The sequence below is a fragment of the Tamandua tetradactyla genome, chromosome 11 (genome assembly GCF_023851605.1).
Source record: "Tamandua tetradactyla isolate mTamTet1 chromosome 11, mTamTet1.pri, whole genome shotgun sequence".
Lineage (NCBI taxonomy): Eukaryota > Metazoa > Chordata > Mammalia > Pilosa > Myrmecophagidae > Tamandua > Tamandua tetradactyla.
In genome coordinates, this window is record NC_135337.1 from 43400021 (window position 1) to 43425005 (window position 24985).

Consider the following 24985-nt stretch of genomic DNA (forward strand, 5'->3'; position numbering starts at 1 on the left):
CTGAACGAAGACTTTACCTCTCATCTTGTAACAAAGTTAATTCCTATGGACTAAAAATTTAAATGAAAACCAAATTTAAGCATACAAGGTAAATTAAAACATTTTGTGTAATAAAAATGACAAACTGTTACTATCATCAATGATTTGAATAATTAAGAAAAGCAATTATGATCCACACAGAAAAATGGGCACTTAGTAGGAAAAAAAATTACATTAGAATTAAAATTGGCCAATAAAAAAATCTATGAAAAAGGTTTTTGTTCTCACAAGTAGCCCCAGTTTACAAATTCAAATTACAGTCAGCTACCCTTTTCAATATGAAAGTTATTAGTGATGTTTTTAATTTAAAATCGGTGCCGATAAAGACTGATACTCACACTATTAATAATCAAAGTGAGCATTGGCACAACCCTTCACAAAAGCCAGTCTGGAAGATGCCAACATCTCTGATATGATAATCCTAATTCAAGTATTCTATTCTCAGGGAAATGATGAAATAAAAGAAAAAAGCTTATTAGACATTTATTTGACCTATACTGGCAAGAAGTTAAGGAAGTGCAACAACAACAAAAAAATTAGCTCCTAAGAAAAACAGTCCTTGAAAGCAAAAATTCTGGAGGACCTAAAAATAAAATTTAAGAAGTCCCATGCTGATAAAGAGAGATTATAAAATTTGCTTTTGCTTCTTGCAGCTCTGATATGGAATTCCCTTTTAAGTCTTACATTTAACCAAGAGATCCCAGGGCTAGGGCTAGGTATTCTCCTGGAATCACTTCTGTCAAGTTGACAAAAGGAGTTCAAGAATAAGGTTGAAAGATGTCATGAGATATTCACTAATCCACACTGATGTCTAATACATGTATCCTGCACGGCTGTCATATGTCATTCTTTGTCATGCAGAGAAGGTGAAAAGAAAATAAAGAGTACCAGAGGGTACCAAGCATGTTTCAGTAAAACACTCCCTTACTAATAGGGCATATAAATCAGCTCTCCAAGACTTTCCAATTCTGCATTAATACACAGATTACTCAACTATTTGTTATCTAATTCTGTGGAAATGCAACCTAAGTATATTGTATAAAAAGTATAAAAGGCGTATTAATTCAAAACCTGAGCCAAGAGTTTCATCAAAACTGAAATTAATGAGTAATTAACAGAATTATAAGTTCTGCAAAAATAAGGAGCTTTAAATTCTCCCATGCTTTCAATTAAGCTACCTTTAACACATTATTGATTCTTTCAAAATAAAACAATAACTGTGATAAATGCCTAACCTAATATGCAAGTAAAATTAGTACTTCAACAAATTGCTCTACCATGGACTTCATACTTTTTACTTTTAGCAAATTATTTCATAACACATCTATTTATTAAATATTTAATAGAGTGTTTTATATCAGAAAACTGAGGTTCACAAAATTAAACAGCAAGCAGTATAATGTCACTGAAGCCCGTTGTGCGGCTGTTGTGAATGACCAACTTAATTGCAACTTTTTTCTCCCAACAGCAATAGAACTCGCTAGTGAATCAACAGAGGCAGTGGATGAACAAATCTTTTCCATTATTGGAAAAGAATCAAGGCCGGATGGAATAGGGTAAAAAAGGTTTCAGAGAAAGTAGATAGAAAAAAAAGTATCAAGCACTTGAATTTAATTCTCACTTTTGAAATATGACAGAGATAGACAGACCAACAGACAGACAGAGAGAGATAGATAAATGATCAAGGTATATTCCAAATTAACTTTCTAAAGGATGCCAAGATGTCTGGTTAAACTTAGTTGTTGTTTTTAACTTAGAGTCACATTTAGAACAGTATTCCATGTTTTTGAATCTTGAAAGTGATACTCTAAGGCAGTTGGTTTTGCAAGTTAAGAAGTAACCTCAGATACGTTGTAAATGACATTAATATTTTATTTTTAAATTACATCACTACCTATGGAGAAGAAAGATGCTGCAATCAAATTATACTACACATATACACAAAAGAATATTTAAGGCACCCTAAGACCTATAATTAAGTACTTTCTTACAATTAAAATCACACTAGTCTACACTAAGAAAAGAAAAATTAAGGTAAGTAAAATGATTTAAAAACATAGTGATGCATTGTTTAGAATGATTTTAATTTGCCTGATTTGTGGATTTAAAAAATAAGGTTTCATTTACTATGCAGCAAACACAGACATGCTGTAAAATTCCAATTAGTTTAATGGGAATTATGACTACCATCAAGTTTAACAGGAGTCATACGGCCAAATCCCCACTTATTTTGCTGAAAATTTACCTCTAGCCTTCAAATAATCAAAAATACTAAAATGAACAAAAGTAATCAATTTTGCTAGACTGGGAATCTAAAGTCGCTACAGTAAGTCAATTCAACGTTATCATAGCAATGGTGGCATAGTTATTCCCAATGAGAAAAAGAACAATTCTACACAATGAAGAGACAAATTGAAGCAAGAGTTTAGGAAGCCCTGAAAATGTAAAATTTACCCTTAGAAAATGTGTTTTATTTTTTCCAATCTGGAGCCAACTTTTCAAAACTTTCAAAAAAAAAACTTTTTTGCCTTTTTCAGTATACTGCTCAAAACAAGTTTGTATATATATATAAGTATATACTGTTTGGAAACATAACTTCATGTGCAAGGAAAATGATATGGTTATTTTTCTTCCTCAAGTAAATAGTCTATCTTTATACATACCAAGAAAAAAACAAAAAACAAAAACAGGATTTGATACTGAAAAAGACAGAAATGATAAATACTTTAATAACCTACATCAAATCTGACCAAGACTTTCTCTGTTCTATAAGGCTAAATAGAGGTTTAGGAGAAAAGGCTTGAAGTCAAATTTTTCAGATGCCTCTGGAGTGGAATAAAAAGCAATGTGGAAAGGTACAGTCACTCCCAGTACCATAACTGGCTACCTATCACGCACCTTTACCCCTGCTCCTCAGCCACCCACACACACACAAAACTGCAGTGCTCCTCAAAATATGAGGCCAGCATGATCCAGAATTTGTCAGATACACAAATGCTTGACCCCGTTGTACTGAGTCAAAAGTCCAGCTTTCCAGATGATTCTGCACATGTAATGTTCAAACCCAAAGCAATACCTTATGTCACATCCATGCTGTTTTCTCGTCCTAGATTTTTCCTCCACTATGTCCATCATTGCCTTTGCCTAGCATAATCAGCTTATACTGAGACTCAAATTATGCTCCATCATTACCACTTCCAGCTGGAAGGAAGCCTTACATGACAAACACCCCATTCACTCAACTATCCCTCAACCAACAACCCCTGTGAATACCATCTCATATCCTGTATCAACTTGTATTATAACTGCTTCCTGTCCCTTCCCTCATTTTAAAATGCTATTTACATGAGGGACAAAGGTTGAGTACTTACTACATGCGAGGCATTGTTCTAGGCACCTAGATACATCAACGAAGTACTATGTTTATATGTTATTTTATGAATAATGGGTGCATTTTCCTTTATGGGTATATAAATGAATGTTTAAAAAAATAAAAAGATTCAATGCTGCGGTCTGAAGTATTTTAATTCTTCCTAAGCTTAACAAAGCTACCATACCTTCCACCAAAGTATACACTATTCCTGAAGGAAATATTTAAATGAAAACAATTTTGCTAAGCTATATTACCCATACACCTGCCCTTTTCTCCTTCCATGCTAAGTGAAAAGACTCTAGTCACACATCATTTTCTAGTAATACATCATTAACTCAAAAAATCCGTTTAAATGTGCTTGGAGAATTTAAAAGTACATTAAAAGCTGGGAATATACTATTTCTACTGCTATGTTCTTATATTTTCCTCATTTACATAAAGTAAACATTTAAAGCAGAATTCTTACTACAATTCTTATTTTATATCTGGTATAATATTTTTCTTTGAAATAAAGATAAACAACTACGTACTTTAAGTTAATTAAGCAAAATTTTGACTAGTGAAATCTAATTATACAGCCACTGCATAAAATCCGTATTACCAACTTTGCTGAAAAGTGCTATTATTTGTAACTTGTCACTTGAGCAAGCCTTCATATGTCTGACTTATGCTTGCCAGAGCTCCATCATATAGCATAAAATTAATTCTCTAGTAAAGTTCAATTTACTTTCCTACTTACCGATACAATGGTTACTAGGCTTATAAAAATTGGCCAAAGCACATCAGTTTCTCAACAAAACTGATTTTTTTTTAAGGCTTGTGGTTAGTTCTCTGGAAACAAAATCAAGCTTACAAAATAATTTGGAAGTTTGGCCATTAAATTTTTTATTTGGAAATTCTAAGAATAATTTTCAAAAATATACAGGGGAAGAGAGAATTTAAGAATATATCTGTTTGTATTTTACAAAAATAAGCACATTTTAATGGGTAAGATTTGATTCTTAACAACGGATTGATAAGCTAATTCCAATAAACCTAAATATAGATTCTGCCACAGTAAAACTTTTAAAATGCTTTGTGATTTGCTCTTCATTATGCATGGAAAAATTAATATTTGTAATGTTCATCTGTAAATATAACACAATCAGCCCTTCTTGCAAATTTGGAAATTTTCCCCTGTATTAACAGATGTAAAACAAATCTAAAATTGTATAAAGGCTTAAAATCATACACCAAGGTAAAGTACACATACACACACACACACACACACACACACATACACACAACATACACACCCTACGTGTCTATTGATTCATATATTTTCTGTTCTGGGTAATAAAGGTGCATAGCAGAATGAAAATTCATGATCGAATGTCAAAATGCCACTGGCTTAAAACACGAGAAAAGAAAGCTTTGAAAATAAAGGTATGGCCTGTGGCTGAATACAACATACAGGCTTGTTTTTTTTCTTTTTATAAGTGCCTGAATCAGATGCCATTACTTAAAAATCTAACATCCAGTTTTCATTAGAAGATTGGCAAGACCAAGCTACATACTGGGACCGTATCACGGGTGCGCCAGCAAAAGGACTCTCCTGTCTGCCACAAAACCCAGCTGGCCTGTTGCTCTCAGCTTCTTTACCTGCTTGGGAGTTTGACCCCCACGCGCAAGATCAGGAGCTCCTTAAGAGCAGAAACATGCCTTATGCATTCTGAATCCTAAGAACCTGGCTCACCTTAGTCACTTAATAAAAGAGGAAGAAGGAAAGAAACTAAATAGGAAATCTTATCTGAGTTTATGTGCAAGAATCTAAGAACTGTACAAAAAGAGTTCATCTTCATAAGGTTTAAAAAGGCAACAATCATGTAAGGGCACAGAAGAAACTTAATGGCTGAGTGGTTAAATTTATATATCTTTTCCTGTGCCTACTTTTGATTGGTTTTCACTGTAGGGGTTCACAGAGTATTATCTGCTTTCTGGCAAGGGAATTCTATCACACCATGTAAAACCTTTCTAAGACAAACCCATGTGATGGTGAATCAATGTCCTAACAGTATGTATTAACTGTGTAGACTCTTACAGCTAGCAGTGTGGGTTCTTCCCAGGTACTTTTTACCTGTAGGAGGGAACTGCTTCAAAAGCAACACCCCCTAGCCTGATGTGCCAAAAATGAAATTTCTTTTAACAGCAGATATGAATCCTGACCTAATATAAAACCACAGTATCTCATGAAAAAGTCTCTGTTTGCTAGTCTCCTACTGAGTTAAGCTACTGTGTCAGTAAAGTTGCCTCTACCTTGATTGGAAAATTGTTCATTATGTGGACTAACTAGCCAATGGTCCTCACCTGGAATCTTGTTTAAATGTATAAAAACATTCAAAATGTAACAGCAGGAATTCAGTTAGGTTCTCCACCCAAAACCAGATGCAAAATTGCAGACTATACCCAGTATTTTCATAACACAAATCAGAGATTTATATTAAAGTCAATGATGGCTGCTCATTTTTATCATTCCAGTAAATATATTTTAGTCACTTTGCATATCTCCTACTTCTGTTGCAAAGAACAATATAAAAATATTTACTCATTTGTAATTTTTCAAATGTAACTTAAATCCAAGTGATCATTATTCACTTTCAGAATGCAAAATTCTTATTTAAAAAAAATCTAAATTTTTAATTTAAATTATACTAAGTTATTTCAATATATTGAATGTATTGGGACTGGTAGAGCAAAGAAACTAACAAAACATAACTTTGGAACAAGCAATTCAAATAAAACTCTTTCTGCAAAATTAAAATGTTAATATTTCGAAGCCTTTTATTCCAAAATAGTTGTCATTATTAGTTAACAGTATGTCTCTTTCCCCACCTCTCATTTTACTGGTATGTCTAAATGGAATCCCTTTAAAAGTACATGTAAGACGAATTTGAAAATTCTGAAACATTTATTTCAACAATATTTAATTGGGACTGAAAAATATATATTTTAAATACAATTCTCAAGGGTTTTGTATTTTTCACAGGCTTTACAGTATTAACATATTTTTCACACTGAATACAGTAACGACCATTATCAACTAATTGTAAATTTGATACATCTTAGTTCCATATTAACTTTTAACCTGTAAAAAGCACCCAAGCAAGTGTTTAGTTTTCATTTTATTTTGTTTTTTTTCCTCATGGAAGTAATATTCAAGGCTTAGAAATAACAGATGCCACGAAATCAACAGTTATTAATAAATGATGGTTCCAATTATTTCATTAAGCCTCAAAAGACAAATTTAGTTCTCAAAAATCAGATCCTTCTTCAAAAATATCCTCACTACTATTTCAAGCTTTAAAAAAATCTTTCAAATAATACTGCTTGGGAGAAAATCTACAGCTCTTGTTAAGTCTACAGGGAAAGAGTTATATTTCTGCAAATTTTCACATTATAAGGAAAACATATATTGTTAAATATACAGATAGCATTAAAAAGGAAGCACTTCAAAAAAACACATTTTTCCAAAAAGTACAAAAAATTTTCTTTAAGAGTTTTAGAATTACGACCTCACTTATGTCACAGACATTTTCAGTTTTACTAGGTTAAATTTAGTAAATAAATATAAAATAAATACACTGAAACAAAGCTTTCAATTCGTTCCATTAGAATTATTTGGAATAGCTATTTCATAAATTTGTGTAAATTATGAACTCATATTTCTACTGCTTTCTATACTAAACAATTCTGTGATGAAAATAATGTCAACCACCCAAAGAATTCCTCATTCAGGACATTTTTTAACTCATATTTTTAAAATAATAAAATAATGCTCATTCTAGCCACTTCCATATAAAGAAATTACATAGTTTCAGTCCTATTGGTTTTAAAAACAAAAATTTAACTGAAACTTACCTTCTGTATTGGGTAAGAAGATGATTATAATGATAAACCACAGACTTCTCATTCTGCAACCAGAAGACACCATTATTGATCCTTTTAAATATTTTCTTTGTACTCCTTAATGAATCTAGTTATAAATGTCCAGCTTCATTGAAACCCGCAGTCTGCATCATTGATCCTCATATCTGAAAAACAAACAAATCCATCATTTACTCCCTGGCCCTGCTACATCAAAAAAAAAAGAATAATAATAATAACTCCACAACAACTCTTTCCCTTTCTTCCTCCTTCCCCTCCCTTCTCCCGAGTATAAAAAAATAATGGTGTACAGTATATTTTTATTCCAAATCCAATATGAAAGATGTTCCTATTGGAGCTCTAGACTTTATACTTCTCAAAATGGACAAAGCCAAAAAAAATTTGTATATAAACATGATACACAAATGCACAGAAGTTATATAAATGATACTGAATTTTTCTTAGCAAACCATCTAAAGCTCAGAGAGTCATTCTGGAATAATACAGCATGTCTCTCCATGACATAGAGTAATTTTTATCAAAGCATTACTGTATAATGCCTCTAAACAAAATTTTGTTGAAGTACGTAATTATTAGTTTCTCGTGATGGTAACAGCAATATCATCTATAATTTTATCTAGCAATGGTGTCAGACAGATTAAAGATGTAATTAAACGTGTTTAAATAAGGGAAGTAGGGACATATGTGTACCTTAATTTGTATAACAAAGGCATTGCTATACACCATTTATCAAATTGTTATTTCTGATTGCTCTGTATATTCATAAAGAAAGAAGTTTAATAAAATGACACATTTTAAAATTTTAAATTTTCATATAGTTTTTTCTTATAGCAAGGTATAATGTAGTAAGATCAAACCTATATCCCTTGATTCCCCTGGACCCAAATAATAATCAAGACTATGACTGTATCTCAAAGGTTGACATCACAATTAAAAGGGGGAGGGAACGGGGGTCGCCAAGAATAGTAAATCAAAGCCAAGACTAATTCTGACTAACCATTAGGACCCATTTTTTCAAATTGGAGACAGCACAAAAATTTCAGGAGTCTCATTTAAAAATTCAGAGGATCATATAAAACCAGGTCATTTGCTGGGTTCTAGCCAAGTATTTTACTTCATTCTAGGGTAGTACTGGGGAGATGCAGAGTAGATACTAACTTCATAATATATATAAAATGCAATGAGTTCAGAAATTTATTTAGCCTGCTGGTCTACCTCTGAGGGATAAGAAACTACAGCTTTTTTCCTTTAAAGTGACATCTTAGTTTCCTCATATTAATTTCCCATTATTTTCTTCTAAGTAATAATACTCTTATCAAGTTGCCTCAAGCCACTCTTAAGATATTGCAACAAAACAGTTTTATCAAGTCAGACAGCAAAGGAAATACCCACTCCACTCTGAACTTACCTACATTACTCAAATAAAATGAATTCTCACACAGAGTTGACTAAATGCCAACAAAGTACAAAGGAAGATTTAGAAATAAAAATTTTATGGATAACTTTCAGTTCTCTACTTCAATTATCTGAACTACTTTACATTTACTAGTTGTTCCATGTACCATGTGATTCTATTATCAGCTCACCATAATTTCTATTCAGTTCACTAAAATGTAATTCCAATGGGAAAGCTATCAGATTCTAAATGTTTTGAAACACCTATCACACTATAAAGTTATTATGTTGCTTTACCAGCAATTACATCAAAAAGAATGTGAAAAACTAATATGAAGTTATTATCTAGTGCTTAAATATGAAGGGCCATAAAATCACATCCGAAACTAGCAAGATATGTATGTAATAAGGAGTTTGTTTTATTATGTCTATAGTTTCAGAGATAAAAGTGTTTCTCTATCTTCCCTTCCATGACCCATATCAACCCAATTTTTAAACTCTCTACAAGTAAGACTTTTTAGGTCATGATGAGGGAGGATATAATTGGTATTGTCCATTTCTGAGACAACGCACATGTTTCTCTGTCCAGAATTAAACAATAAAAAAACAGAAGAGAGGAGCACACTTCCTCCTCTGAATGCCAAAAGTATCAAAAGAATGACACATCAAAAATTAATCAGATGGAAAAAAAATTAATCAGATGGAAGCACATGGCACACATCCCGAAAAACCTACTGGCTTCTCCATTCATTTTTTACTCTGAGCTCTACAGACTAATCAGAAGACAAAACCAAAAGTAAATCTGCAGTTCACATCTTTATGACAAAGTACTTGCCTTAAAACTGCACCCATCCTATACAAAGCATAAGGAAAAGTCAGATTATTTTATGGTCTGTCACATCCAAAAGGCTAATCAGTCAACAGCTTCTTATATTCAAGCAATTAGAATTTCAATGTGTGGATGAGGTGCATTAATTTGCTACAAGTAAAAAAAAAAATTGCTACAAGTAAACTGAAGTCAGCCTTTGGATTGCTCCTGATTCAAAGAATTTTGACTATCCAAGTTTTGGTTGTAATGAGCACTTTCATTTCAATGAGCTAATGCCTGCTGGCTGCTTGCCCACATGCACAACTCTTGAACACATTTCCACTTTCTTAAAGTGATCCAAGATCAGTCTGTCTTCGGTCATCTGCTATTTCAAAGAGTCCTTGTTTGTGGGAAGAAAGGGAAGGAAGAAATCAGGGACTGATGACTGCCTTGTAGGAAACAGCTGCCAAGATAGGAAAACCTCTGTTAGTGAGGGGAAAAGGAGGGGGAAACCACACAACCCAGACTTCTTTTGTGGTCTTTGGCCGAACTGAATACTCTATGAACAGTTTTAACTATACTAAAAATTCAGTGTATTCTTAACTTAAGGTTTGAGACTGTGAAATATAACTTTATTATGAGATTTAGCACAAATTATTGTTTCTCACAAAGAGAAACAACTTCCGGAATTTATAAAATTATGGATTCTATTATGCAAATAAAGCTTAAGTTCATCTGCTTTTGCAGTAAGTAAAAAGAATATTTTTCTCACTTCTACAATCTATACGCAATTAACTTTCACATCAAATAAAATTATTTTTAAAACTGCAAACTTTAAATGCAACTTTGAAAACAATTCAAAAGGTTTTACCTGTGATCTAAATTAAAAACAACCCTACTTTGAAAAAATGTTAATGAAAATTGCAATTCTTAGAAAACCACAATCTGCTAAAAAGAGAATGAATATAAACATACATAATACGGTGGAAACAAATCCCAAGAAACGTTGCTCCTAAATCAACCTAGAGCCAAAATATACTCAGAAATAGTTGTAGACTCCTCCTTCGAACTCTGTAATTACCAGCAATGAGGCCCAATGATAGCATCTCACTACCAAATACAAGAAAGAAAAAAAAAAGTGGAAATGGGCTATTAAATTTCCTTTCAACACACTGAAAAGATTATTTTAAGACATTCCCTACATTACTAACTTCTTTGTCTTTAGATTTTTTAAGAAACTTGTTTCTAAGAACTTCAGAGAGCTTAGTATGAAATGCAAGAGAAATTAGGAATGCAGATGTGCAAAACACAGTCTCCTTAATGTTAAGTAACAGCTCATTTCTTACTAAAAACAGAAACAGAACATTCCTACTTAAACTATAATGACTATGATTTTTAAAACCCAAGCCATTCGTGCAAACTGCTTCTATCTTCACTTCTTTCGTATCCTTCCAATAAGGATTCAAACAATTTCTTCCTATCCTGTTTCTATAAACCACAAGCCTTTGTCTACGAAACCTCTGCCTTTTTTCAGATCTGAGTATCCTATTACTCTGTCATGTAAAAAGTCAATTAATGCATCATTACTATTAAACCTTCCAAAGCTGAACAGTGACTTCCAGGAAAAAGCCTCAGCATTGTTTATATTCCAACAGCCCTCAATGTTTTATACACGACTTACAATGTACAGTCAGCTACAGTCTTTAAGAAGTAACCTACTTATATTTATTAGCTGCAATAAATATTCCATGCCTTAAACTGCCAGCAAAATTATTTAAAAGGAAAATACCACTAATCAGTTATAATAGCCACATTTTTATGTCACATTACCAGGAATCATATTAAACCTTATATGTGATGACGTCAATTTGGCCAAAACAGAAAGAAAAGTAAAAGTTGTCTGTTGATAAGCATCAAATAAAAGAGCAGAATGTATGTAACATGCTTCAAATTAATGGGATCAGAGGAAAAAGTAAAGGTAAACCAAAATTTTCTAAAACTGGTTAACTAAGATTAGCATTCTATTAAGAGCAAAGCCACACAAATCAAAAGTTTTGTTTTTATTTCTACTTATGGGACTCTAGATATTCAACCCAAAACAGCTATATGTGTGAGACCACAGAAAAGAGCCATCTACGCCTAAGAACTTCCAAAGTCACCCATTCTTGTTACTATGCACTATCGCTGTATAAAGTGAAACATCATGCTTTGCATAAGTTTAAAATTCTACGCACCCTCCCCGTCTCATATGGGGCAGGACCCCTTGGGGCGTAAATCTCCCTGGCAACGTGGGACATGACTCTTACGAATAAACCTGGTTCTGGCACAGTAGGCTTGAGAAAGACTTCTTGACTAAAAGGGGTAAGAGAAAAGAAACAAAATAAAGTTCAGTGACTGAGAGATTTCAAATAGAGTTGAAAGGTCATTCTGGAGGTTGTTATTATGCAGTTTTTGGTGTCCTGGAGTAGCTAGAACGATACACCTAAAACTGTTGAACTGTAATCCAACAGCCTTGATTCTTGAAGGCTGTTGGATTACAACAGCCTGAGTAACTATGGAGTTTTTACTGAGTAACTATGGAATTTTTAAGGTGAGACCACATGATTGTGAAAACCTTGTGTTTGCTCTCTTTATCCAGTGTATGGACAAATGAGCAAAGGAAAAAAAAAGTCCCCCAAAATAAATAATAGGTGGATGGCCAGTATCAGACGTTTTTGGTGCTCTTTAACCTTTATTATTTTTTTCCTTTTTTTGGAGGAATGAAAATGCTCAAAAATCTATTGTGATGTCTGATGCATTGCTATATGATACTGAGTTTCCACTGATCTTACAATTTGGATGCATATATGGCATGTGAATATACACCTCCATAAAACTGCATCTTTAAAGACTCGATGCAATAAATACATCAGCTGTAGATGAAAACAGAAGCTAGCTTTACAAAATCAGTCTTTGTGAACATATTTCGGGTAAAAAATTATAACCATCATGAGACATACTTTTACACACAAGGAAAACTGCTTTTCTGTATTGTACCGAACACACACACATGAAAGGATGATACTAATTTCGCTTTTCCTCTATGCACAGGCTTAGAAAATTTTTAAAATAAATTACAGATTCATTTCTATTGAGGGTATTCATTTTTCAGAAATATTTTGGTACAGTTCTGATAGGCTACAACTCACTCTTACTAACGCAGGAGAAAACATGGACATCCTTGGGAGTTTTCCTTCAGTAAGATGACTAAATAAAGGTTTGCTATCACTAATCAGAAAGGCTTTTTTTGGCTCTAGGCATTCAATGGACTTTTACCAAGTTTGAGTCTATTTTTTTTTCTCTCCACAAGGAGAGAACTGGAGCTGGAAATCCTGTTAGAGATCCTAAAACCATGTGGCCAACCACTACTCTTTTTCTCTGTTTAATTGCAGTACATACTGGTATCAAGTCTGGAGTACTTTAATTAAACTATTTATACTAAAGTCCCCTTAACATTATTGCTCTTACCCCTTTACTGAAATTTCTTTAAGGTGAAGGAATAAATTCTCCTATCAGAGGGCTTAGAGGACAAGCAGAAAGGAAAAGAACTCAGGAATGCTCCAAGTAAATTACATGAGTTATCCGCTGTAATATCTAGGAATCAGGTTGAGCATGAAAAGGAGGCCTGTAGCTAGACACTAGAGGCATAGTCTATTGCTGTCTACCATTCTCTTCATTACAATCCTACAAATTAAAACAAAAATAAATAGCGGTCATTTTCAAACCAATTTTATGACTGCACATAAAACTACAACTGAAGTTTCAAAAGAACAAAAGTGAAAATACATGTCAAAATATTACCTCACGTACCATGAAGCTTCCCCAACTTTCATAGCAAAAACAAGTCATAAATCTATTTATTTAAAATATTTTGTATTATTAGGAAAAAAAAACCATCTACAACATAGTCGTTATTCTCCTTGGGAGGAAAGGAAAAGTTATTTTTAAATAGGCAATACACTCCAATTTTATAAGTCATTATATTTCCTCCTAAATTCATAATAGTCTAGACTTCTCATGCAATTTTTTAGAGCTGAATACAAACTGTGAGTAAAATGATGAGAAACATTCTTTTCCTTCTAAGCAACCATTTCCAAACTGGGTAATAAGTGCCAAATAATATATATCAGACATGTCACTAATCTTTATAAAAACGCGAAGTTGAAATTACAAAAGTCAGAAATCTGAGGCTCGGAGAAGTAAAGCAACTCAGCCAGTAAGTGGCAAAGGCTGGATTTGTTAATTACAAAGCCACAAATATTTACTGAGCACCTATTAAGTACTGTGTTCTGAGGAACAAAGTTGACAAAATCCTCACCCACAGAGGGATCACATTCGCCATCAAATTCCTTATAAAATGCTATCTGCCAGCACACAGTTAGATTCCCAAAATATGACAGTTAAACTGAATAAACTAAACAGTTAGGTCATAGGACTTCATATAATCTTACCCTGAAGGAATAAATATTATTCCCATTTTACTTTAAAATGGAAATTCTTAACCCACTCAAGTAAAAAGCAGGGCTGGTCTCTAAGCCCCCGCTGTAAAACCACTATTTCCACTAATTAGGCAGATTAGATAAATTTACTCACTTTATATGTTTTATTTTCTTTTCCTTTAGAATACAAAACAGAAATAGAAGAAAGTCTTTGGGGATTATGAAAGTGATGAAATACCCAAAGAATAATGAGTAGGTTTTAGAAATGTTTACATGAGCAAAACTAACATCCCTTAGGTAATGATAGCTAAATGTTAACTTAATTTTTATTATTTCCAATGAGCTATCTTAATTTTATTCACTTATATTGCTATTTAAACTGCTTAAAATGTGTTACAAATTAACAAATAGTCTAGACTGATAAATCTTATCAGCCAAATTACCTGAGAAGTGTTAAAACAAGTCAGAAAAGAAATATATAAATATTTCCTCCAATATAATTAGAATTGCATTTTAACAGCCACATAAGAAATGTCTTTAATGTTAACAGCAATAAGATTATGACTATTCACTATACAGGCAAATATAAAATTAAAAATCCAGTGTAACACATAATATGCAATCTTATGTTTAGCTCACTGCACTGGATTCTCTGTTCATAAATCATTGTTACTAGCCATTCCCTGAATCAATATTCAAATTCCCTCTTGGTCTATATATACAACCACTAAATAAAATAATAATGAACCAGGATCTGCCGTATATTAGATCATCAATATTGTCATCAGGGTTTTCTCAGAAGTAACCTGAGTAAAATATGTCAAATGATACTAAAAATAAAAAAGGAAAATTAACTATAAAGAATACACAGTAAGAAGCTGAAACAATTTTGAGAAGTACTGCATATTGCCTTTGGTAGTCAATAAAAGATAAAATTCATTTGCAAACAACCCTAATTTATATAGTGTCATCTGAATTTGCAATTCTTACTTTTACAATAAAATAGATAATATTAGCAATATAACTATGTGTATACCAATTCAAGTTAATGAATATCTAGAGAGTATATCCTGGATGTTTTGACATAGATTGCTGAAAGATAAGTGTTACATATTCACTTACTTACTTTTATCTTACATATCAATGGGTCCTGTGTTTGGTTCTATAGGGATTCTAAAACAGATGAGGATATGGTTGCTATCTTCAAGAAGTTAGTAATCTTGTAAGAAGAATTTAATATGCAAGTAAATTACAAAGGTTCAAAATATACATTAAACAGTTATTAAACTCCTCAAAATTTAAAAGACATAGGTTCAGTTTCTGGACTGAGATATGAACATTAAGGGAAAAAAGTCACTTAATAATATCTTGATGAAAAGAAAACAAGTTTGAGATGAGAAGCACAGACCCTACAATCCTTACTAAATCTGCCACTATGAGGGTTTGGACAATTCCCAAGCCTCCAAGTCTCAAGTTCAGCAACTACATACTATGGTTTGAAATGACATATGTACCCTAGAAAAGCCATGTTTTAATCCTAATTCCTTTTTGTAAAGGCAGCCGTTTCTTCTAGTCCCTATTCAGTATTGTATGTTCGAAACTGTAATCAGATCATCTCCAGGGAGATGTGATTTAATCAAGAGTGATTATTAAATTGGATTAGGTAGATGCGTGTCTCCACCCATTTGGGTGGGTCTTGATTAGTTTCTGAAGTCCTATAAAAGAGGAAACATTTTGGAGAATGAGAGATTCAGAGAGAACAGAGAACGACATAGCCACGAGAACCAGAGTCCACAAGCCAATGACCTTTGGAGATGAAGAAGGAAAACACCTCCCGGGGAGTTTCATGAAACAGGAAGCCTGGAGAAGAAGCTAGCAGATGATGCCCTGTTCGCTATGTGTCCTTCCAGATGAGAGAGGAACCCTGATCATGTTCACCATGTGCCTTTCCAGATGAAAGAGAAACTCTGTGTTCGCCCTGTGCCCTTCCACTTGAGAGAAAAAACGTGAACTTCAATAGCTTTCTTGAACCAAGGTATCTTTCCCTAGATGCCTTTATTAGACATTTCTATAGGTGTCTATGGACAGTCTCTCAGCCTTAGAACTGTAAACTAGCAACTCATTAAATTACCCTTTTGAAAAGCCATTCCATTTCCAGTATATTGCATTCTGGCAGCTAGCAAACTAGAACAGATTTTGGTAACAAGAGTGGGGTGCTGCTGTGGTTTGCAGATATCAAACATGTTGGAACAGCTTTTTAAATGGATAAGGGGAAGAATCTGGAAGAGCTGTGAGAAGGCTGATAGAGAAGGCCTTAGAATGCTTTGAAGAGATTGTTGGTAGAAACATGGACCCTAAAGATCCTATGATCAGGCTCTAGACAGAAATGAGGCTTGCACTATTGCAGACTGGAAGGAAGGTGATCCTTGTTTTAAAATAGCAGAAAACCTGGCAAAATTGACTAGTGGCTTTGGCTGGAAGACAGATTTTAAAAGCCATGAACTTGGATATTTAGCAGAAGAGATCTCCAAATTAAATGTTGAATGTGCAGCCTGGTTTCTCCTCATAGTTGATAGTGAAATGTGACAGGAGAGAGATAGGCTGAAAACTGAACTCTTGGGTACAAAGAAACTAGAAATTGATATTTTTGAAAATTCTGAGCTTCCAGAAAGGGAGACCCCAGAGAAAAGGGCCCCATGTGAAGATTAACGAAACGTGGAACCAGCCAGCCACTTCACAGAAAGCCAAGCTTGGACATGGAGTTATCCAGGAAGGATTTATGGAAACTCCTTATGTCTGATGGGCATGATCTGAGGCTAAAGCATAGAAAGCCAAGGAGAGGGCTGTGGGACCTGTATAAACAGAGCCACTGCCAGTCTGGACTGGGGGGTTCAGAGAAGGGACATATTGGAGGAAAGATAACTTCAGAGGCAAAACCATGGAGACTGAGATCTGAAGTCAAGAAGCCTCAGGCCAGGAGAGCGGACCCACCCAAGCCGGTGAAGAGGGTAAGTTTGTCCCAAAGGCAGAGGATGGGCCTTCGACCTCACTGCAGTGGAAGAGTCATGCCACCTCAGGCCTTGGAGAGGGTGAAGCACCTTCCTTGGGGTTTGGGGAAAGCCTGGCTGCCACCACATGGTGGGGTTGAGAGTGTGCCCCGGAGATGGCAGAAAGCCCAGGGGCAGCCCCAACACTTGGAGAGGGTGGAGCCGAGAAAAAGGTGGTCTCCCCAATGTCCCCCAAGATATGTTGGGAGAAAGGCAGGCCTCTGTGCCTTTGGAAAGGGTGGGACTGCTGCTTTCGGAAGCCACGAAGATAAATGACTCTCCAACTCCGAAATCTAATGGACTTTGCCCTGCGGGTTTTCAAAACAGGGTTCAGTGACCCCTGTGTTCTTTCCTCCCTATGGAAATGCGTATGTGTATTTCATGACTGTTCCTCCTTTGTATGTTGGCAGCAAATAACTTGTGATTTTCAAAGGTCCAGAGCAAATGGAGAAAATTTTGCCTTAGGAATGTCCATGCCTTTAACTAACTTTGATGAAATTTTGTGCTGATTTTAATCTTGTATTTAAATGTTACTGGAATGGTTTAAGGTTCTGATATTGTTATGGATTGAATGTATTTTGTATATGAGGAAAACATGTCTTTTTTACAGTCCAGAGGGTGGACTGTGCTGCTCTGAAATGATGATGTACCCTAGAAAAGCCATGTTTTAATCCTAATCCCATTTTGTAAAGGCAGCCGTTTCTTCTAATCCCTATTTAGTATTGTATGTTTGAAACTGTAGTTAGATCATCTCCCTGGAGACATGATTTAATCAAGGGTGATTATTAAACTGGATTAGGTAGAGGCATGTCTCCATCCATTTGGGTGGGTCTTGATAGTTTCTGAAGTCCTACAAAAGAGGAAACATTTTGGAGAATGAGATTCAGAGACAGCAGAGATGAATGACATTGCCACAAGAAGCAGAGAGCCCACAAACCAGCCCAATGAAGAAGGAAAATGCCTCCCAGGGAGCTTCCATGATACAAGAAGCCCAGAGAAGAAGCAAGCAGATAACGCCCTGTTTGCCATGTGCCCTTCCAGATGAGAGAGGAATCCTGCCCAGGTTCACCATGTGCCTTTCCAGATGACAGAGAAACTGTGACTGTGTTCACCATGTGCCCTTCCACTTGAGAGAAAAAACCTGAACTTCATTAGCCTTCTTGAACCAAGTTATCTTTCCCTGGGTTCCTTAGATTGGACATTTCTATAGACTTCTATGGACATTTTTTCAGCTTTAGAACTGTAAACTAGCAACTCATTAAATCCGCCTTTTTAAAAGCCATTCCATTTCTGGTGCATTGCTTTCTGGCAGCTAGTAAACTAGAACAGGTAGGAAAAGACAATAAATCTATGATTCCAGTATTTTTCCAATTATTCCCAATATACATGTATGATCCTGATTTCATCTTAAGTGATATTAAGGAAGACTTTAGAGGACTGTATCTTGTATCAAAATATGCCTGAGCAATTATTCTAACAACTTATATTTTTCAAACAAAATCTAAATAAATGGCTATTTCAGAAAAAAAAAATGGGGGAAGGGGGGCACCTACTCATAGATCACATTGACAACCATAATAAAATAACCTCAAAATATTCAGCTCACATATTTCATATGCTGCCTTCATGAAAAAGTTATGCATTTGATCAAAAAGCAAGATAATATCAGGGACTTCATCAAGAAAGAGCAAGTTCTGACCCTTAACCAGGGTTTGTCCCCACTGAACCCTATGCACCACACTTTTTATATCTGTGTTTGTAATTAAAACTTAAAATAATAGTATATATAGTCTTGGGTTATATAAAAAAAAGAAATCATCGATGATTTCTGAATAATTAACTTATCTAATATCATTAAGGATAAAATTATAGTAAGTGAATGAACTGAATACTCGTTTACTTCCAGTGTTAGGCTGACATTCTGTGTAGTTGGTATGGCTTATTTCTCTAAAGAACATTATTCGAAGAAGCCTGAGTACAACCATTAAGAAAGAAGCAACGACCTAAATCACTCTGAATGAATGGTAAATGTAAAATAATTAAAACCATAACTTAAGTTCTTTAAACAAGTAAATATTGAATTATACATGTTAGTACTTCTTAACTCCTCAAGCATAGAGTTGGGAAGGTATATGTGGTTTTTAGAAAAAGTGATTGTCAACTTTAAAATATAATTGTATAATCTCTTATAAAATCAGTCACAAAACAGTGCTGTTTAATAAAAATACAGGTTATAAAAAGCATAGAAAAATGACTGGAAGCTTAAATTACTTGCCAAGACTTCCTCATTTGGTAAAAGACTCACATTTTTGTCACCTTTTAACAATTTTTTTAAAGGTTTCAATTTAGAAAACATTAAGGAAAAAAGTCACTTACTGTTGCTACTCCAAATGGAAAAGAATACAAAAAATTGTTCTTAAGAGTAACTTGCCAGTGATACTTTCAGATCTCTTAAATTTAAATTTATCAACAGTATTCCCTTATAGCGGAACAGATAAGAAATAAGGAATTATGTAGATTGATACTATAAATCGGGGGTCAAGAGACTTTTTCTGTAAAGGACCAGAGTAAATATTTTAGGCTTTGTAAGTCACACAGTCTCTGTCACAACTACACAGCTCTGCTGTTGTGGGGCAAAAGCAGCCATAGACAATGCCTAAACAAACGACCATGGCTGTGAGCCAATAAAACTTTATTTACAAAAACAGCTGGTCAGCTGCAGTCTGCCAATCTGTGCTAAAGACGAACAGACACCACATTAACATCGCTGTATACAATTCAGTCAAGCAATGAATTAATAACTATTAACATCTGCCAAAATAATCAAACCAACTTTAGGGTATTATTTTAAGAAATTTAATGTTAATGTAAGTCAACCGTTTTGGAATTAACAGAACACAGCCAAAAACGGCATTATTTTTACTGGCCAAAATCAAATTTATGTTTAGGTGTGCGTGTGCGAGAATCACATATACAGCTTACAATGTTTGGGGGTAAACTCTAGAAAAGAAAACAAAGAACATTACCACAGTAACGTGTCCTACTACTTTGTTTGGCAGGAGAGAATGTAAAACTAATCAAAACAGTAACAGAAGACTGAACCAGAAGGAGGTTTGGACAAGACCCCTGAGGTATTCTATCATGAATATGATGGCTTCAAATAGCTCTTTGTAAAAGTGGCTTCAAACTCCTAGAAGTTTCTATCACCATTGCTAGTCACCTACATATGAAGCACAGAATCTATCCCGGCTCCACGTTATATTCAACAGGAAACTGCTAAAATTCAACTTAATTGCATGACTTTCTGCTATAAAGCTAAAAAGTCTACAAGGCCAAAATCACCTACCTTCCAAATAATTATAAAATCATAATAAATGTATCCCTTTCTCATAGAAAATAAGTATTTCTAGAGCTTTCCAACTTCATATAGCTAGGCTCCCTCAGATCATAACACTTTATTACAATAGTTTTTTTCTGTAAACCTAATGTTTTTTAAAATTTAATAGTCATACCAAAAAACTCACAAGAATATTTCTATGCTACAACTAATAGGTATCATGTTAAAATAAATGAAGGCCAAGCTTTTCTATCAATGGTATTTATATTAAACAAAAAAGTGAGAAGGTTATAAATTTTTAATAAAAAGTTTATACTATGGTAGTAATAATCTAGGTGTTTTTCTGGAAGTAAAGTGGATTACAGTAAATGAGATTTTAAAATGTCCTTTCTATTTTACAGATAACACAAAATGACTTTTTTTCATGTCTCTAGTGATAAGGATAAATTTGCCACACATTTAAATGGTGCCTTCACTCTTTCCACCCTGGTTCATGAATTAATAATTCAGTGACATTAATACAAGAAGATAAATGATAAAAAGGTTAAGGCACATTGGCCAACCATATACACATACTTCTTTTAGTACAGTTAATACTTCTCTACCAATTATACCTAAAACTTCTTAACAGTTTTCAATAGCATTTTTACAATCTAAGTGGCAGCTTATGCACACACAATTTCACACAATTCGGACTTAATAAATCTCCTGCTGGTACCAAACAATCATTCCAGGGGATTAAAGTGCAATATCTGTTAACATTAATAAAATTTTATATAGTGACATGTATTAAAGAAGCCTCTACTCCATTATTAGTCTCCTGAAAAACTTTCTAGAGCAACACACTGATTTAGCATGAATTATACATATATTCTTCAATTGGTGACTTATTTACAAAAACAAAGAACATTAATCTGGAATGATAAAAGAGAAAAAGTCGCATCTACTGTGAAATAAAAGATTTTCTTCGTATGAAGCTCATTAAATGTGCGCATGTATGGATATACGTACACACACACAGATACACACAAATGAAATTAACCAATTCTCTAATAGTTTTTAAAACCAAAAATACTCTGGAGCGTCTTCATAAGGAAATATGCATTACTAATCCTGAGTTTGGGTCAAATATAGCTATCAGTACAACAAGTACTTCATTATAAGGTGGTGCACCTTCACTGTTGAATTATTACCCTGAAAGGGTTTAATTCCCTTCTCATTCTCTTCATTCCCTTTCTCCCTAAACTTCTGCAAAATCCTCATACCCAAATTCTCACTCTTCATCCTCGTAGACAATCTCCATCATCCTAACCTTCCCAATTTCACTCTAAAACCACAAAAACACATAAAACTAGAACCAATCATAAAAAAAAATTTATATATAAGAAAAAGAAAATACTTGGGCTTGTCATTTTGACAAAGGTAGAACTGAGAACTGCTGATTTTCTCCGATAAGTACATATGTAATTTAATTATCAAAATATAGCTGTCTCTACTTTATCAATAGGTAAATTGTTCTCTCAATTGGCGGGAGATGAAAAAGTTAAAAAAAAAAAAAAAAGTGACAGAAAGTAAAGCAGGAATACATCCCAAAGAGATCTAACTTCAAAAATACTTAATCTAACCCTCTGCTTCTGTCAAAGGTATTTATTTAGTAATTATGAATATGCCTTTCCAATCAACTTGTACTCAAGATTTTATAATCAACACAGAGAGCATTTTCCACCTTTATATCTAAAGAAATTCCATATGCACTCAATACAGTTCAAGCATTAGTCATGTCACAGAGCCCAACTAACCACCTCAAACTGAAAAAAAAATCTCTCCCTTAGTGAATTCCTAGCTATTATCTGTGTCATTTGTTGGGCAGTTGTTATTGGGCTATCTATAATCCTCTTCAATTAAGCTTTTAAACTATTTTAAAATCTCTTTTGTCAGTATCCTGTTTGTCTTTTTTTCAAAAAAAAAAACTTGGTCTCTCCAAACCAAGTCAAAAAATATTTTCTAGATATGTACTTTTTCAAGACACTGAAACAATACAGTGAAGCAGAAGATTAAAAAAAAAAAGGCAAATAGGCAGATAAACTCAACATATGTCAAAGAGAAGTGGCTTCTTATAGACCATGACTTTTGCTCCTCACTTTTATCTTGATTCTGAGTAGTGTGATAACCTTGTGATTAATACATACAATAAGGTATTAGCCAACTTTTGAAAAATTGTTATAATTTTTAATGGATTTCTTTTTAGCTAGCACCTAAATTTGAGAATGGCCATCCTTATTTCCTGGATATCTTTTTAAAGTGTTAAAGAAATTAGATTTTATGTTCTTGGACCACATGAGGTTAGTCTCCCCTCTGTGCCTTTCTTGGCATACTTATGCTGTTCCTTCTGCCTAGAAGCACCTCTGAAACTTGTCCCGTGGCCAACTGCTACTCTTCTTGCAAGACGCGGTTTAGAACCCTCACTTGACTATCGAACTCCCTCTCCCTAAACTTCAAACACACCAGTACAGGGCCATGTGGCACCCATAGCACCATGGGCTTACACCATCTCACAAAGTATCTAAAGAATCACTTTTTAAAGATTGTGAGCTAACTGAAAACAGAACCTTAAAACTATAACCTCCTACCAGGCATCCTTACATAATGCCTGGCAAACATCTGACTCATACTAAATATTTTTGATGGGAAAGAAAGGAGGGAGGGAGGCAGAGAAGGTGAGGAATTGTGTAAGTCCACAATTACAAGGGAAACTAAACCTGGAACTCAGACCCCAACTCCAGAAGAATAATCCTTGATGAAGTTTTTCATTAAAATACTTGATTTAGCTTACATTCTTTGTAAAGCATAATGCATTCCAACACAAGTTTTTGAATACAGTTTTTTTTGCACCCATGCTATTTATTGCTAAATGCAAAACTGTGATCATGACACTGAATTAAATGACTTTAAATGGAAACTACTTTACATTTTAGCAGTACCTACAAAAACATTTTATAATTTACAATATTTAAATGAATTTAAAATGTATATGAATAAAAGTTGAAATTACAGATAGAATATATCTGATAATTGTTTTTAAATTAAAATAGATTATGTAAATAAATACAACATGTGCTTTCAAAGTTTATGAAAAATATAAGACAAATTTGTTCTTGTAAAAACTTTTGACAAGGTCACTTCCACAGCTACACATTTTCAAAGCAGTATTGTGAATCTGAGAGAATTCTGTTTTTATCAATAAAACACTATGGAATGGTAAAAGAGAAAAAGTCGCATCTACTGTGAAATAAAAGATTTCCTTTGTACGAAGCTCATTAAATGTGTGCATGTATGGATATATGTACACACACACAGACACACACAAATGAAATTAACCAATTCTCTAATCGTTTTTAAACCAAAAATACTCTGGAGCGTCTCATAAGGAAATACGCATTACTAATCCTGAGTTTCACTTAACAGTGAAATCTTTTTGAAAGAGGTCAACGTTTGGGTGGAACACACTTTTATTACCATTCAGGACAAAAACAAAGAGAAAATCAAAGTCCACGCCTTTTTGCGTCTTCCTCAAAATTGCAGAACTGACATTAGCACTCAGCTCAACAGCTAATCTTGGGCTTATATCTCATCTCTATATGAAAAACCAATAAATTTTACACCAGAATTAAAACTACTGCCTTACCTTGTAATTGAGGTTTCTGATACTGCCTATAATGTATAGAGCATTGTGAATTAATTCTTTTTTGTATTTATGACTTATTGCAGCTATTGAAAAACCATGGCGCCCTCTAAATTCTAAGTTTCCGCAGCTGCTCACATCAGCATTTGCAATTTAATCTACTTCAATATGTGAATAAAAAAACCTGACAGTAAATGTAAGCAGCTCACTTCTAGAAATATATCTGAATATAAGTATGGAATTTAACAGATTTTAATTACTCTAAAAATGGTGTTCAAAAAAAATAAAATGGTGTTCATTTTTATGTCTGTCCTGATTGTGTAAGATACACTTCTCACATAACATTCGTGAAACTAAATACAATAAATTGTTCTAGTATTTCACAAAATTAAAATCCTGAATCCCTCCAGTTAGAATATACAAATTTAGTTATTCATACGTTAAATCAAACCACATAAAGTGATTTACAGTAGTCTCTGCTACAAATACAAGAATACAATGAAATTTTAATCACTAGAAGACTGTGGAAGGCAGACAACCAGACTATCCCCCTATAAAAACAACTATCATTTCACAATTTAAAGAAAAAGATAACCCAATTGTGATACCCAATCATCCATTAAAGAAATAAATTATGGAAGAATGGCTTCTTGTGCACAAGAAATTGTGCCCAAAGCTAAAATTTGGGACACCTTTGCCCAACGAAGTTATAATATTTAATATATTAAATGTCTCAGTTGCTAAAATGACAAGATGGTTTCACAAATAATGGATTCAACCATGGATTTGTTAAAATTTGTCAAAACTCATTTTCTTTACATATTTCCTTATAATCAAAACTGCCTCTTTAAATATTTCTGTTCTTTAACCAAAAAAAAATGCATACTACAGTCTCAACACAG

The 24985-nt window shown here is 33.8% G+C and overlaps 1 protein-coding gene across 19 annotated transcripts in view; it reads right to left on the reverse strand.

Moving 5' to 3' along the window:
- ADGRL2 (adhesion G protein-coupled receptor L2) overlaps positions 1-24985 on the reverse strand; it is a 204405-nt gene that overhangs the window by 160501 nt on the left and 18919 nt on the right. For 18 of the 19 annotated variants that reach the window (XM_077120493.1, XM_077120492.1, XM_077120491.1 and 15 more), the window contains one exon: positions 7310-7482. In XM_077120493.1, the coding sequence (XP_076976608.1) occupies positions 7310-7382 (73 nt within the window). In that variant the 5' untranslated portion in view covers positions 7383-7482. Of the gene's footprint in view, positions 1-7309; positions 7483-13046; positions 13263-24985 lie in introns of all 19 variants that reach the window. The other variant, XM_077120490.1, reaches the window with a different exon arrangement.